The sequence below is a fragment of the Triturus cristatus genome, chromosome 1_2 (genome assembly GCF_964204655.1).
Source record: "Triturus cristatus chromosome 1_2, aTriCri1.1, whole genome shotgun sequence".
Classification (NCBI taxonomy): domain Eukaryota; kingdom Metazoa; phylum Chordata; class Amphibia; order Caudata; family Salamandridae; genus Triturus; species Triturus cristatus.
In genome coordinates, this window is record NC_140580.1 from 219,939,200 (window position 1) to 219,955,502 (window position 16,303).

At 45.2% G+C, this 16,303-nt stretch overlaps 1 protein-coding gene across 8 annotated transcripts in view; it reads right to left on the reverse strand.

Moving 5' to 3' along the window:
- The window catches only part of USP54 (ubiquitin specific peptidase 54), a 1,650,598-nt gene that overhangs the window by 110,972 nt on the left and 1,523,323 nt on the right, over positions 1–16,303 (reverse strand). For all 8 annotated transcript variants that reach the window (XM_085603496.1, XM_085603494.1, XM_085603495.1 and 5 more), the window contains one exon: positions 9,166–9,352. In XM_085603496.1, the coding sequence (XP_085459622.1) occupies positions 9,166–9,352 (187 nt within the window). The remainder of the gene's footprint in view (positions 1–9,165; positions 9,353–16,303) is intronic.

A 16,303-nucleotide genomic window follows, 5' to 3' on the forward strand; every position in this document is an offset into this window, starting at 1 on the left:
GTCAATTTATGCTACCATAGATTGTGTGTATTTAAAGTTAAGGAAAATGGTGATCTGTGTCATGAACAAGGCTGCGTGTAGCAGCCGAAACGCGTGAATACCATCACAAGAAAATAATAAAAAACAAGTGAAATTCCTTTGAAGTGCTGGTTCGTTTCTGGAAGGAGAAAGGAGCTGGGAAATTTATTTATATATATTTATATATATATTTGTAAATTTTTATGTAATTTTAAAATTATAAGATAAAAAGGTTAGTTTATTGTTGTAAAGTAAATATATATGAATTATTATGTATGTGTGTTTAACTTTTTTAATTACATTAATTTAATGTATTTTTGTAAAAATTATATTAAATATACTTTCTCTTTATTTATTAATTTTGTAATGTAACTTATTTAATATTTATTATATTTTATATACATATAGAATTCGATATTTTTTACAACTATATTTTTTACATCAATTTTTTTTCTCAATATTTTTGTACTTACCTGTATATGTGTAGGGAGTCAAACTTTTTGCATTTTATATTCTCATCTATTTGCTCAGATACTACCCATGTACTCATGCAATCACCGAAGCAGTACCCATGCAGTCATCGATCCATCAGGAGACTGAGCGTGCACTCATCTAGTGTACCAGGGAGTAGTCATCCACCCATGCAATCCCCCAGGCACTGCCTATTCACTCATCCAGTGACTCAAACACTACTTATACAGTGATGTATTCAGTAGGACTGGGCGGTAAATTCCGTTCCTCTCACGGAATTTGCAGAATTTGGGTAATTTTGCGTTCCACGGAGAACGCAGAATTGCCCAAAATTCTGCGTTCCGCAGCTTTGTGGAATTTTTTGCTTGTTCGCATTCTCAAAATGCGTCTTCGCGAGATATTTCCCCCGAGCAACCAAACAGCGTTCGTGAACAGGAAAAAAGCATCGCGACCAAGCAATTCCGCATGTTCATGGAATTTCTGCGTGCTCGCGGAGATTTTTTCCATTTTGCGGAGCTTTGCGTAGCGTGACTACGCAAATTTCGCCCACCCCTAGTATTCAGCCAGGTACTACCCATGTACTCATCCAATGTCCTAGGCACTACCCATGCACTCATGCAATCACCCAAACACTACTTATGTACTTGTCCAATCACCGAAGCACCATCCATTCACTCAAGTACTACCCATGCACTTATCTAATTACCAAGGCAGGACCTATGAACTCATCTAATGACCCAGTTAGTACCCATGCAATCAACCAAGCAGTACTTATACACTCAACCAACCACCCAAGCACTACCCATGCAGTTATCTATTCACTCAGGTACTACCCATGCACTCATCCAATCAGCCAAATACAACTTATGCACTCATCTATTCACCCGAGACTATTCATTCACCCATGCAATCACCCGCATACTATGCATGCACTCATCCAGTAACCAAGGCACTACCCATGTACTCATCAATTTACCCAGGGACTACTCAAGCACTCATCCAATCACCCAAGCACTACCCATGCACTTAGCTATTCACCCAGGCAGTACCTATGAACTCATCCAATGACCTGGGCAGTACCCATGCAATCAACCAGGCAGTAGTTATACACTCAAAAACAGAAGAGGGTCCCTGAGGTACAAAATATGGAGAAGAATCCATGGAAGGAAACGAACAACAAAACCGAACATAAACTTCTCCAGTTAGATCAAAACAAGAACAATAAGTTTATAGTATTAAGGCACTATAGGTCAGACGATTTCAATTGATAGTTTATTTTTCATCAATATGAATTTTGCATTAAAAAAGATTTGTTATCAAAAATATATACATGGATTTTGTGAGCTCCACATACGTTTAGAACATACATAAACAAAACTAAGACAAGGAACAAAACAACATAGCATATTTTCAAGAAAAATCACACCCAATCATACAAGAGACATACATCTCAAGACATAAAACACAGATAATGCAAGATATCATAATGATTAATTCATACTGTTATTAGAATTGTCGTACAGCTGAGTCTATGAACTCACATTTGCATATATATTATATATTTTTTCTTTATGCAGATATCACCACACTTCCTTGTCTTTGGTGGGAAACTTTTAAGTTCAGGCCTTATCCTTAACTTGGTATACATAACACTATACCCTCCATGGACACAATATGATGGTTATAATAATATAAATGAGTAGGTATTTCTCCTCACACCTATATCTTTTTTTCAGCATGACTTATAGCATGCATATCTAAAGATGGTCTGCCTATTTTATCAATATGCACCACTTCCTATTCACCCCTCACGATACTCTTAACTAAGGTTGTCACAATGGCATACATAGAGGTACCCATCACAAAGGTGTCTGTGGGTCAGAGGTCCTATGAGCACGTCTGGGACTCTAGCGCTCTTTAGTCTGTTGCTTAACGTCTTCCTTTCCATAGCCCTCTTTTTATTTGTTTGAATTAATGTTATACATCTTCATATTTCAGACCAGTACTTGATACCTGATGTGAGCCCTCATTAGTGTTTGAAAAATTTCAGAATGGATGGCAGTTGCCACTGATTATAGACTACAGACAGCACCCTGATGAAGGTTGTACTATTTTTTTTCTTCAACAGATCTTTAACTTCCGAAACGTGCGTCGGCGCAATTCTGTCCATATATATTTTGTTTGACATTTTTTATGTTACTTGTAGAGTACGATTGGGTGTGACAGTTCTTTATAATATGCTATGTTGTTATGTTCCTTGTCTTGGTTTTGTTCATGTATGTTCTGAACTTATGTGGAGCTCACAAAATTCATGTATATATTTTTGATAAAAAAATCTTTTTAATGCAAAATACGAATATTTATAGTGATGAAAAAGAAACTATCAATCAAACTAGTCTGATCTATGGTTACTTAATATTGCAAACATATTATTCTTGTTTTGATCTAACTGGAGAAGTTTATGTTCAGTTTTGCTGTTAGTACTTACACACTTATTAAACCACACACACACTACCCATGCAGTTATCTATTCACTATTCACTCAGGGACTAACCTGCACTCATCTAATCAACCAAGCACTACTTATACACTCATCCATACACTCAGGCTCTACTCATGCCCTCATGCAATCAAACACACACTATGCATGCACTCAACTAATCACCAAGGCACTATCCATGCACTCATAAAATCAACCTTGTACTACATTGGCACTCATACAATCATGTAGGCAATACCTATACACTCAGTCACCACAGTCACCTAGGCAGTACTCATGCACTCACACACCACCTATGTAGTCATCCATCCATGCACGCAGTACATATGCTCTCATCCAATCACCCATGCACTACTCATGCAGTCATTCATTCAGCCAGGCAGTATTTATACCATCATTAACCCACTGATACACAAGTCATACCCTTATTCAATCACCCAGGGACTACTTATACACTCTTCAATCACTCAACAAATATTGATTCAGTCATAAGTAACATAGTCATACAACACATACAACACTTTGTCTATCTCTAACCAAATAGGCGGCTCTAAAAAGAACAATTTTTAAAGAAAACAAATTTGTGTTTTTAAAACTCATTTATTTATACGGTGGGCTTAGTGGATGTTTGCCCAGCCAAAGGACTTCTGTAAGAACATTGGTCTTAACTTTCCAAGGTGGGGAGCTGGAGTTCAAGGACTTTGGCAGCCCTACGCATTACCATGGCATAAGAAGAACTCTCCTTAGTGGCAGGACCAGGGGGTGAGGGGAGCCCAGAGTTAGGGGAGGTATTAAGGCCACTAGCCTCTCGTAAATCTTTGTACCAATTATCTTCATGGCATGGCTGCCCCATCTCCTCACCCATGTTGTAATCGTCCAAACCTGTACCAAACAGGGACTGCAGAATATGTGTTATCCCTTGTGAAGGCTCAGGTGGAGGAAGAAGTGCCCCCACAGCAGCCTGGCATGGCCTTGGTCGAGGTGAAACTGGCCACAACTCAGAGCCTGAGAGTGCAATAGGTGCCTTGTCTTCCAGCGTCTATGGAATTCACATTGGCAGGGGCGTAACACAGGACCCAGCATCACCCACAGTGCGGGGGGCCCTGAGCTGCAGGGGGCCCCCTCAGCACTGTACTCAAGCCGGAGAGCTCCGGATTAAATCCGGAGCGGGGCCCCTCTGTGTACCTTGCAAGGGGCCCCTTCAACTTTCGTTACGCCACTGCACATTGGCGTTGAAGTTCCAGGAAGTGGCGTGGACCTCGGCAGCAAAGGTTGAGACAGAGCTGGAGTTAAAGGTAGCCATGGGCTACGAGGGTACAACTGACACCAAGGGCTAACCCACCAGGGGTACTCTGGATGGAGGACTTTTCTGCTCTATGGGGATCGAAAGTGTGTACGAGAAGGTCGGCAAAGATCTGAAGGGCCTTGATGAATTCTTCTATCTATTTTGGCATGGTGTATGATTCCGGAAACTCAGGTTGTGCCAAAACAAGTTGCCGGATAGGCTTTGATGTCGACTGACTTTGGGAGCAAGATCAAGTAGCAGCATGGCCCCACCCATACGCTGATTCAAGAGAGTGAGTGGTGGTTAGGGTTGTCAGTCCTGCTTAGATTTGTAGGTTTTCTTTGACCTTGATCGATTCAAAGACTGACCCCTGAAACAACTCATGTGATCTCTGGATCTGGAAAACGACCAGGATCAAATGCTTGATTTGGAACGGTCCAGCGGCAGAGACTTCAGTGCTCTGTGATATAGAGTTTCACCTTGTGATCTCCAATGGACCTTGGAGTCATCGATGTGTAAATGCTAAAGGACTCAGTGTTGTGACTCGACCCCAAGCAAACCAGATGTGGATCCGTCATAGAAAGGTATTTGCTATAGCCCCTACAAGGTTTAAAAACCTGTCATTTTGATAGGTGACATTTCCTTTGCACACAGTTTTTAAATTTTAAGAAATAATAAGAGTCTCAAAGAGATGAGAGGTACCTCAGAATCCGCGGCTGGTGGTGCAGAAAGAAAGGTATTGATGACAGAGAACAGAAGTGGCACCTATGTAGTCTCCACATGTCATTTCTTGAGCTAAACGGCATCAGTGCAGAGCCGCACAGCGCCACCTACCAGCATGCAGAGGTACTGTTGAAATGTTTTTGGATCCAGTCTAACACCTGATGAATATTCAAAAGTTTAGAAATCCGTGGCTTAAAGTCTCTATCAGAAGTAGAGATTAAAAACTGAACGGCGCAATATGGAGCGTTGTGGTTTCTGCAACAAGGGTGAGAAAAGTCCCGATATACACTCAGCCTCGCAGAAACCCACTGTGGCAATATAATTTAATGTAGAACTGGCAACCGCTGTTAACAAAACTTACCTTGTGAAAGAACTCTAAGTTCCAGGATGCAATGCGCAGACACGCCCAGTGGGCGAAAATTTAAAAACTGTTACTTTGAGTTGCGGCATGTTTCCTGTTTCGCATTAGCCAGATCACCTGTGACCAAGGGCGAGGATGCCGGAAACGCGTAAGGACTTGAATGCTGGCAAAGGAAATTCTGTGCGCTTGTCGATGTCAAGCAGGGCTGCCTTGCACGAATAAAGTATTACTCAATGTGTGTGGCCTCCAAGTCTGGTGTTTTGTTTGGTGGGATATATATATATATATATTCCAAAAGAAGAACACGCACCACTTCAGTGCTGCGTAATCAGGCCCACTAGACGTGCTTCAATAAAAGAGAAACGGAGTGTGGATGGCAGGGCCACATGTGAGAGGCCCGCCTCAACTTTGGAGACCTTCTGGATTTGCCAGGGTTTGTAGGGGAAATTGTTCCCTAGCACAGCGTGTGGAATAATATTGCAGATGAAAGGCAAGTTACAAACGGACCATAATTGAAGTTTGTTTAGTAATGAATTTGAATAACTTTGGCTACAAAAGGCAGCTTTCCCTGAAATGCGCAAGTTTAAGCAACTTGAGACTACTACAAGGCAAAAAAACATAAAACGAAAAGAAAGCCCAGGTTATAAGATAAGGAAGCACAATGGGCAATGTAGTGCCGGGTAATGGAGTCTAACTTATACAAGACTGACTGAGTATTGAATGAAAAATGTAAAGTACTATACTTCGAAGGATTATCCTGAAGAGACATATGAAAAATATTCACTGTGAAGATGCAATACTTAGTAAAGAAATTTTGTAATGTCACGACTGCCACTTTAAATGTTGCAATGAGCACAAAACCTGGTCCCTTTTCGCTGTCTAAACATTGGTTTAAAAAAACAGGGTTGAACTGGACTGCTTTTCAGCTGCATATGATTAAGGTTCATAGAAACTGAAATGCGTTATGCTTTAAATATTTTATCTTGCCTGGAATAAAAGCATCTTTTATTGAAGCATGTCTGGTGGGCCTGATTACGCAGCACTGAAGTGGTGCGTGTTCTTCTTTTGGAATATATTTGGTTTTGACGCAGCCAGCCAGGCCCGACCCGCAAGGATGTGGCATTCCTAGCGTCAATTGGCTTTTGAACTCATATATATATATATATATATATATATATATAGGTCGCCAGTAGGTAGTTATAGTTAGGACCACGTTTCCATAGGAAATCCGCAACATTCTATTTTGAATAACTTTGGCGCCGGTCGACGAATCCTCGCGAATTTTTCAAAATAGGTGGGGCGCTACGGTCCGCTCCTACCCTGAAAGTCTCGGGGGGATTCGTCAAGCGGGGGCTGAGATAAAAGGGGGGTCCCAAAACACGTTTTTCCCATGCATTTTTCCATAGGACCTTTAGACAGGGCTACAGCCCGAACGGCTGAACAGAATTTAATGAAATTTGGCAGAGAGGTAGTCCCCAGGTCAAGGAAGTGCCTTTTGTAGGTTTGGTGTAAATCTGTTCAGTAGATTCTGAGAAAATAGCCTTTAAATCAATATATATATCTGTGTCAGCTTACGGTGCGCTTACGGTGCGCTTACCGTAAGCTTACCGTACGCGTACGGTGGCGTGCGCGAGCGCGATTCTGATTGGCTCTTAGATCTTAGTAAACATTCGAATCGGTCGAAACCAGGAAGCGGCGGCCGCCATTTTCTCTCTCGCTTCCTGAGTTGGGCAGCAAAAACGAACCCCAAAAATGTGTAAAGAGGCAGTTTCATGAGATCCTAACCACCCAGCATTGATACAGGGGTCCCCAAACCACCCCCAAGCCCAAAAAAAACAAAAAACTTTTTGTTCGGAACATCGCCGATTACGCTTACCGTACGCGTACGGTAAAAAATTGTAAAAAAAAAAAAATTATCCACATTCTCCCCACCCCGTGTGCAAATGGTGCCCGAAGGGCACCATTTGTGTATGGCATAAAACATGTAAGAAGTTAACAAAGAATACATTTCACAAAGATGCGCAAAATATGTCCCCCATGTGCGCACGGTGCGTGAAGCGCATCGTTCGTACATGGTCCACCCCGCTTAACGTGGGCACGCGGTGCGCGCAGCGCACCGCGTGACCACTGTGCGTGCACGGCACTAACTGCGTAAAGTGGGCTCACGGTGCGCGAAGCGCACCGCGTGCTCACTGTGCACGCACGGTGCGCGCACGGAACGAACTGCGTTAACTGGGCGCGCACGCCACGAATGGCGTAAAGTAACTTAGCATTTAAAAAACCTTGCAAATTCACTGAAAAAACCATAGGTTTCACACATGTTATAGTTAGCTGGACATTTTACTGATAAAAAACCAATGAAATTCCCCCGTTATAGTTACTACAGGCAACTATAACTCACGCGACCGCAATCTTCTGCTGATGACATATGTGTCTTTATGAAAAAGAAATATTTGTAATATATGTAAAGCTAAAATTTAATGGAAGAAGACATGGGCAAATAAGTGTCTAAATACAGTATTAGCATCAGCAGAGGATTGCGGTCGCGTGAGTTATAGTTGCCTGCAGTAACTATAACGGGGGAATTTCATTGGTTTTTTATCAGTAAAATGTCCAGCTAACTATAACATGTGTGAAACCTATGGTTTTTTCAGTGAATATATATATAGATATTGATGGACCCCAAACAGGCAGGGTCCCTCCCTGACCTGGAAACTTCTATTTTCCACAAAGGAGGTCAACCAGTTCAGTACTTTGTTCTTTATTCCTAGTGCCTACAGCCTAATTAGCAGAATCGCTTGGGAAACAGTGTAAAAGGCTGCGCTCAGATCCAAGAGGATGAGCACAGCTGAGCCACCTCGATCCATTATTCTCCTAAGGTGTTCAGTAGCTACTAGGAGGGCTGTCTCAATGCCATATCCTGGTCTAAATCCAATTTTAGTTGGATTTAACAAATCATGAGATTTCAGGAAATTGGTCAGCTGGCTATTGACCACCTTCTCTAAAATGTGCTAGCACCAGGGAGCAGAAGTATAGGTCTGTAATTTTCTGTCTTATCGGGGTCCAAGGAGGGTTACAAGAGGTGTGAAGTTTACTGCAACCAGCAATTATTGCTTGCAATATGGCCCACCTCCCTTCCTTCCCCCAATTCATTTTGGTAGGTTAAAGCTGCTGATATTTACTGTGGGAAAATGACTGGTAAATATCGAAATATAATGATTTGGTGTGGATGGTGCAAAAATTCCCATAGTAAGTCCTGTTTTTTAGTGCTAAACTGATCAGCAGCGGCTCGCACAGGTAAGAACGGTGGGGCGGGCAGGGTGGGGGGGTGGTGGAGTTCGTCAGACGACAATCGGCAATGCTGCGAGGGCAAAGTAAGTGGTTTTATTTATTTATGTATTTAGTATTACTTAACCCGTCGTCAGTTGAATTCCACCATCCCCCACCCCACTCCGCCTTCACCGCTCTTCCCTGTGCGAGCCGCCAATGCATTTGATAGGCTATAATTATTGCACATATTAGATTCTGAACTTTAGTTTATCAGACTTTGACAGGTGAGGCAATTACTGCATCTGCTACTAGGATGGTAGTAATCGAGTCCTGTGCCAGTGATTTAGAGTAGCTGATTTTTTCTTAATGCCTACACGTGCAGACAAAAACATTACGCCCTTCAACAGAAATGTTATGCAAATTGTGCAGTTAGTGGTTTCTACGGTAATGTGGCAAATGCATGAACATGCACAAATACCGTACAGGAAAAAAAACACAGGTGCAACATGCGCAAGCATGCAGGAGTCAGATATTTACCTGGCAGTCTGCGTGCGTCGCCCACCATGCTGGGCTTCGGGACATCGTGGGATGGGTGTGGCATCTGGGATGGATAGTGCTGGGAGTCACAGGGTAAAACAGGAGGGTCGTGGGAGCAAGGGAGGGAAAAGGAGCTGGAAGGACGATGTCTGAAATCCATGGGTACTTTCCTCAAATGTGCTGATCCCTTTTGACAAAATAGGAAAGAAAAGACAGAGAATGATCTTGACAGTTAACGTAAAGCAAGCAACAGAATATACACGCCTTTTAAAAAGGAACATAAAGATGTACTCTCAAAGGGAAGGTACGGTCTGTGTTTACAAGTAAACAAAACGGAACTGCAGACGAGGAGCAAAATAATGCCCCAGGGACATTTTAAAGCTGGATTTATGATGTTTGCTTCCATGCAGTGTGATGAAATTGCATATTGCATGAGGACTAAAGCTGGACCATGACTGCAGGCATCAACTCTAATGAAGTTGAAGCGAATCAGCATGGAGGGCAGGGCTGATGAATGAGTCGAAAGACAGAAAAAAGGACAAGACACATTGAAGTACGTGGTGAGAAAGCTGTGGAATAGCCATGAGAACATGAATGAGTCCGAGGAGGCAGTGTAGCGTAACTCACCTAAACTGCTGTGCAAGGTCAGACTGGGACAAAAATTAGGCCTGGGCACCAAAATAAAAGTGGCCTCCAATAGCTAAAAAAATGAAATGTGCCTCACATTCGAAAATCAGGGTTGTTTTTAAGTTGTAAAGCCACACTTTATGGGTATTCCGCAAGGTAGGGGAGACAACATGCATTTGAGTTTGCTGCATGCAATGCTTGTGATATTATCAGGGATATTAGCAGTAAAAACAGTGGCGTAACAAAGGCCCCCATAGCCCCTGAGCTCCTTGGGGTCCCCTCAGCACAGTACCCTGGCCTAAGAGCTCCTGAGTCCGTCCGGAAGGGGGCCCCTCCATGTATTTTGCAGGGTGGCTCTATGAAGTTTTGTTACACCACTGAGTAAAAACCGTCCCACCTGGCCATAAACAGGGCCACAAATTGCTAAAATAAATGGCCAAGACACTGATCTGTGAGACCAGCCCATCGGACACTGCCTGATTGCACTATAGTTTAGTTTGACCCTGCTGCTGCACTTTTAATACTGCTTGATATGAGCACGTGCCTAAAGGGCGCTCCCAGGGCACAAGTTGGAGGTACACACAGATAGATGGCGTCCATCCGCTATTTTCAAGGTTTCAGACAACGGGACACTTACAGCAGCACCTGCATGTTGCCTAGGTCGGGAGGGGTCTTTCTTATTCTAAATTTCATCTGGGCCAATACAAAGGCCGAAATTAAGGGGCCATAAGCCTGCCTTTCGTTTGAGAATCCTGACTGAGAGCTATCTGGAGCCAAACACCTAACTGCAATGGCTGGGAAACAAAGGCACACAGCTTATCACTTCACAGGTACTCAAAAGAGGCAGCATGTCTTTGACTTTGTTCAGTTCCTGTCAATAAGAAATATCCATTCATTGTAAGAATGTCAATTTTGTTGGTCTGTCCCAGTATTTACACAAATAACAATTTAAATACCACTATTTTGTTTTATTTTCTTTATAGCGATAATCATCCCAATTCAGTGTGTCAGAGGGCTTTACAACACACATAAACATTATACATTGATAATGGCTGTACAACGTTACAACGCATGCTTTTACCACGCATGCCTTTACTACGCATTTTTTACATTGCATACATTTACCATGCAACTGCCTTTACCACGTAGGTAAGTATAAAAAAGGTAAGATATATATATATATATATATATATATATATATATATCCACAAAACCCCTCCAACAAGCAGAAGGAAGAGGCCACACGGGGAGTCCAGGGGGAAGCTTTTATTGGACAGCAGTTTAGGCATAATGCATTTCGGCCTTGGAGCCTTCGTCGGATGCCGCTGCTAACCTGGGACACGACCACGCCTTCGCATTTAAATAGTCCTGCAGTCCTCCCATAGTAAGGAGCACACACCTCCCCAACCATGTGATCGTTCGCCTGCTGCAACACGGTAGGTACTACAGCTCCCAGGATACATAATAACTGGGCAGGTGGTACGTGGGGAAACTCGATGAAAATAAGTACTTGTGGCACTGGTGTCATGCAGGGCAAGGCGCGTTGTGTCTGGTTTCTTTATAGTCCTGAAGCCTCCTTGGGTCCCCACATACGTTCCAACCTCTGGGGCGCAACACACATTTTATTTGATTGTTTTTGGGGGGAGACCCCTCAAAACCCCCATTTTTTGGGGGGGAGGGGGCGTGGCCAAGCCAAGCTGCAAAATGGCCGCTTAAATGAGGGGCTCTGCCGGCCGAGCAAACAATCCGACATGAATCCTGCTGTAAACCACCCATCCTGACTATGCAGTGCTGAACCTGGGCGCACAATAACACGCTGCTCACCGTTACCTGTTTTCCAGAGCGTAAATCGATGCTGCAGTGCCTGAGTTGAAGCTGGTGGCTGGTGGTCTAGCTGACGGTCGAGCAGGCCGAGCCTGATCCTACTGGACCTGAAGACGATCGGGAGCCGACTGGGCGCGTTCCCCGCCTGATCGCGGCGACCACAGATACATAGCACCCGGTGAGCTGCAGAAGCCGGCACGGGCAGCTGGGGAGACGGTGTGGGGATCTACACAGATCTAGAGTCCCGAGGATAATATCCGCAGTGGAAACGTATGTGGCCTTAACGGTGCTGGGATCACGGCCTGGTACATAACCCATACAAGCCCTTGGTGCCTGCCAGGTTTGAGGCGCGAGTGAGACGCCTACAGCATTGCGTGGCCGCCCACCCGCTCTGGGTCCGCATTTGTTACCCCGCTCACCACAAATGGTACTACCACAGTGCAAGTCCGCAATGGGGAAGGGTGATACCAAGCAGCCAAGACTCACCTTTGATAGGCGCTCTACCCGCCACGAGGACTGCTAAATGATGTCGCAAACGGTGGTACCGGAAACACAACTGGAACACGACCAAGAAGAGGACATAAAAACAATGTTCCGCGAAGTGAGGAGCTGCCTGAAAGAAATCAACGCCAAAATAGATTCGCTTGCAGCCCGCATGGATCATGTCTCGCATAAAGTGGATAAGCACGAGGAGCAGTTAAAAGAGCTGGAACAAAAAGTCTTGGATACCGACGATCATCAAGCAGAGACACGCACCCATCTATTGCGGTTGGACATGGTCTTGGAGGTCATAAAGGCGCGGAACGAAGATCTTGAAGCCCGCTCGGGAAGGATTAATGTCCAAAAAAACGGGTCTACCAGAGTCCACGAACATATCGTACATGGAAAAATATGTGGAGGGTGTGCTGCAGGCTCTGTTTGGGACTGACCTCTCAGCCACGTTCTTGGTTGAGCAGGCCCACCGCACCTTGGGACCCCGTCCCTCACCGGGTGCCCCCCAGAGACCGATTTTGACCTGCCTGATCAACTACAGAGACAGGGACACAATCCTCCGTTTAGCCCGAGAGCGTGGTGAGCTCCAGTACCAGAATAATGCCATCTCATTATATCCTGATTTTACGCAGGCGGTGCAGGCGGCGAGGAGGAGAGAGTTCTTACCGGCTAAGAAATTGCTGCATTAAACAGGCCTTAAATATGCCATGCTCTACCCTGCGAAAATTCGAGTTCAGTCAAATGGCAAACCCCTCTTTTTCACGGACGCCAGTGCCGTAATGAAATTCTCCAAGCAACAGGCACGGCTGCACAAAGATACGCAGCTAAGTGACAATGACTAATATATCTCTCCTGTCATAGATCCACATAAAGACGTGTTTAAATCTCTGATCATATATGAATGGGACACTTTCGAATGTTGCACTAGCTATATTGCATGTTGGCAGGATAGGCATTTTTGCTGGTGGTTCATGATACTCGGCCACCCTGTTACGATGTGACGAGGCAGTATGCCGGCAACCTCACACCCCCACAGGGATGATTCCCTTAGTTGCTACATTTCAGCCATGTTCAAATCTGGGGGGGTGGATAGTTCTGAGACTCAACCTAATTGGGGGGTTGGAGTGGGTGGTGGGTGGGGGGATCGTTTGCAATTGTTTGTTGTTCATTGCAATGTGCTTCAGCTCTCTGTTCTGACCACATCATTCATAGACATGGCACACACTTCCTCACAGGCCTGCTCCTACACCGAACGACATTCCGCTTCGCACTGTCAGGTATACGGCATGTGGCAACACTGTCAATCGCAAGGGACACTCATTCCTTCATATCCCTATGTCTAATCTAATGTGTATCACGTGGAACGTATGCGATCTCAATGACCATAGGAAGACTCGCCTGGTACAGTCCCACCTTTTGAGACATTCGGCTGCGATATGCCTCCTCCAGGAAACACACCTTACAGCAACGACATGTGATAGGCTGCGAACTGGTAGATGGAGTGAAGTCTTTACCTCATGTTACTCCAATTACTCCCGTGGCGTTGCCACGTTAATTACAAAAGGCACCCCCTAGAGAACCCAGAAAGTGATCAGTGACACAGAGGGGCGGTATGTGCTGGCGTTGGGAATGCTGTTTCATAAGCAGGTCCTCATTGCTCATGTATACGGGCCAAACATAGACAATCCCTCCTTCTTCCAGAAGGTGTGGCATGCCATTCAATCTATGAGCGATGCGACATTGCTATGGGGGGGACTTTAATACGGTCCTATCCCTCAGGAATGACAGGGTGGGAACCTCACGCACACACCACCCACAAGCAGCAGCGGTTTTACAACAAATCATAGATGACCACAGATTAGTAGACACCTGGAGAAGCCTTCACCCCCATGCCCGTGAGGGAACCTGCATTACATATCACCATAATGCCTGGTCGCGACTGGACTTTTGGCTTACTTCTCCCGACTTGCACTCCTGGGTGTCCCACCACGCCCGCACACTCTCTGACCACTCCCCAGTCACTCTGGCCCTACAGATACCCCAGCCATATCGACAGCCCTTAACGTGGCGTTTACTCCCTAACACTTTGCTTGACCCTGCATTCAAAGAGGAGCTGCACACACACATCAAAGAATACTTTGATAAAAACACAGGATCCGTGGACTCGGTTGGAAATCTGTGGGAGGCCTTCAAGGTGGTTCTTCTTTGACACTGCATAGCGGGGCAAAACAGGGTGCTTAAGGACATTAGGAACAGCCTTGAACGCCTAGAATCAGAACTACACACGCTAGAACAACAACATTATGCAACACCATCGGCGGGGATTTTGGGACGGATTCACCAGAAGTTGACCGCTTATCAGGAGGAGGCCGACAGGGAGGTGAAGTTCCTCCACAAATATGCGACCGCAAGGAAATACGGTGAAGGTGATAGACCGGGCAGGATACTTGCGAACCTACTGAAGCCACCACGGGGGCCACCTTCATTACAGCACTTACAACCGCAACTAATGACATAATACACTCCCCTCCTGACATTTTAAACACCATGTGCAATTTGTATTCACAATTATACAGCTCACAGGCCACACCCGCGACTTCGGCACTAGAAGAATACTTTGACTCCATAGCGCTGGTAAGGTTCAACAACCTACACCAAGAATAACTTGATCGACCTTTCACGGTTGAGGATGTGCGGTGGGTGATTGGCGGGATGAGAGCGGATAGGGCACTGGGGACAGACGGCCTCACCGCACAATTCTATAAAGAATATGCTGAGGAACTTGCCCCCCGCCTCCTGGAGGTATACCGGGAGGCGCTGCAGAGCGGTTTCCTCCCCGCGTCGATGAGAGAGGCGATTATTATCGCCCTCCTCAAACCCGATAAGCGTAGTGAATTTTATCGTCCTCTCTCACTGATTAATCTGGACGCCAACATTTTTGTGAAACTCTTGGCCACTAGACTTCAACCGCTGCTCCCAATGATAGTCCTGTCGGACCAATCGGGCTTCGTGCCGGGTAGAACAACCTCACATAACATCAGAACCTTGTTTGGGCTGCTGCACTAGCTAGCACCAAACTTACCGGCTGCAGCCGCACTCCTTGATGCCTCGGAGGCATTTGACTCGCTGGAATGGGGATTCCTCATTCTGCTGCTCAATAGGATAGGTTTAAGACCGATCTTTATAAAGCAGATCCAACTCCTATACACGCGGCCCACTGTGCGATTGAGGATAAACGGGCTTATATCGGAACTGATAGCCATAACTCGTGGCACTAGGCAGGGGTGCCCTCTGTCGCCCCTACTATTTGCGATCACGACCAAACCCTTAGCTGCGCGCTTGCGCCAACACCATGTCAACAGGGGAATTGGTTTCACTACCAGGTCCTTGATTGTGTCCATGTATGCGGACGAGATCACGCTGTTCATGGTACACCCCGAAGACAACCTGGCCCCCATGATCAGGGAAGTGATCTGTTTTGGTGGACTCTCAGGAGTACATATTAATTGGAACAAGTCCGTGCTTCTCCCTCTCACGTCTGGCACACAGAAATTCGATACTGAATGTTCGGTGACATGGGCTTCATAACCAGTCTAATACTTAGGTGTGTGGCTAACCACTGACTTACAGGAGATTTGGACGGCTGACTATAGGAAAGTGGTAGGGTGGATTGAAGATAGGGTCAAGAGATGGAAACACTTCCCCTGTCACTGGCTGGCCACATAGCGGTAGCTAAAATGATAATACTGCCCAAACCACTGTACCTTTTCGTAAATTTGCCACTCCCACTCCCATTGCACTTCTTTAGAAGATTACGGTCACTTATGATCAAATTGGTGTGGGCAGGCGGCAGACTACGCATAGCATGGGACATTTTTACACTACCGCAGGAACAGGGCGGGATGGCAGCCCCAGATTTCACGCTGTACGCTTATACCGCACAGCCGATATTCCTGCATTTCTGGACACACCCATTGCCCTACCAGCCACACGTAGCCATTGAAATAGATTGCGCAGCTCCCCTACCAATCTCTACAGCGCTTTTTCAGCCATATAAACATCCACGAGGGGAAATAGACACTATCCAAGTCATGCACTGGGCCTGGGAGGGTATCCGCAAAAGAGCACACTTACAGATACTATACGCGCCATCCATACCGCTTTTTAACAACCCCATGTTTCCCCCCTTAATGGA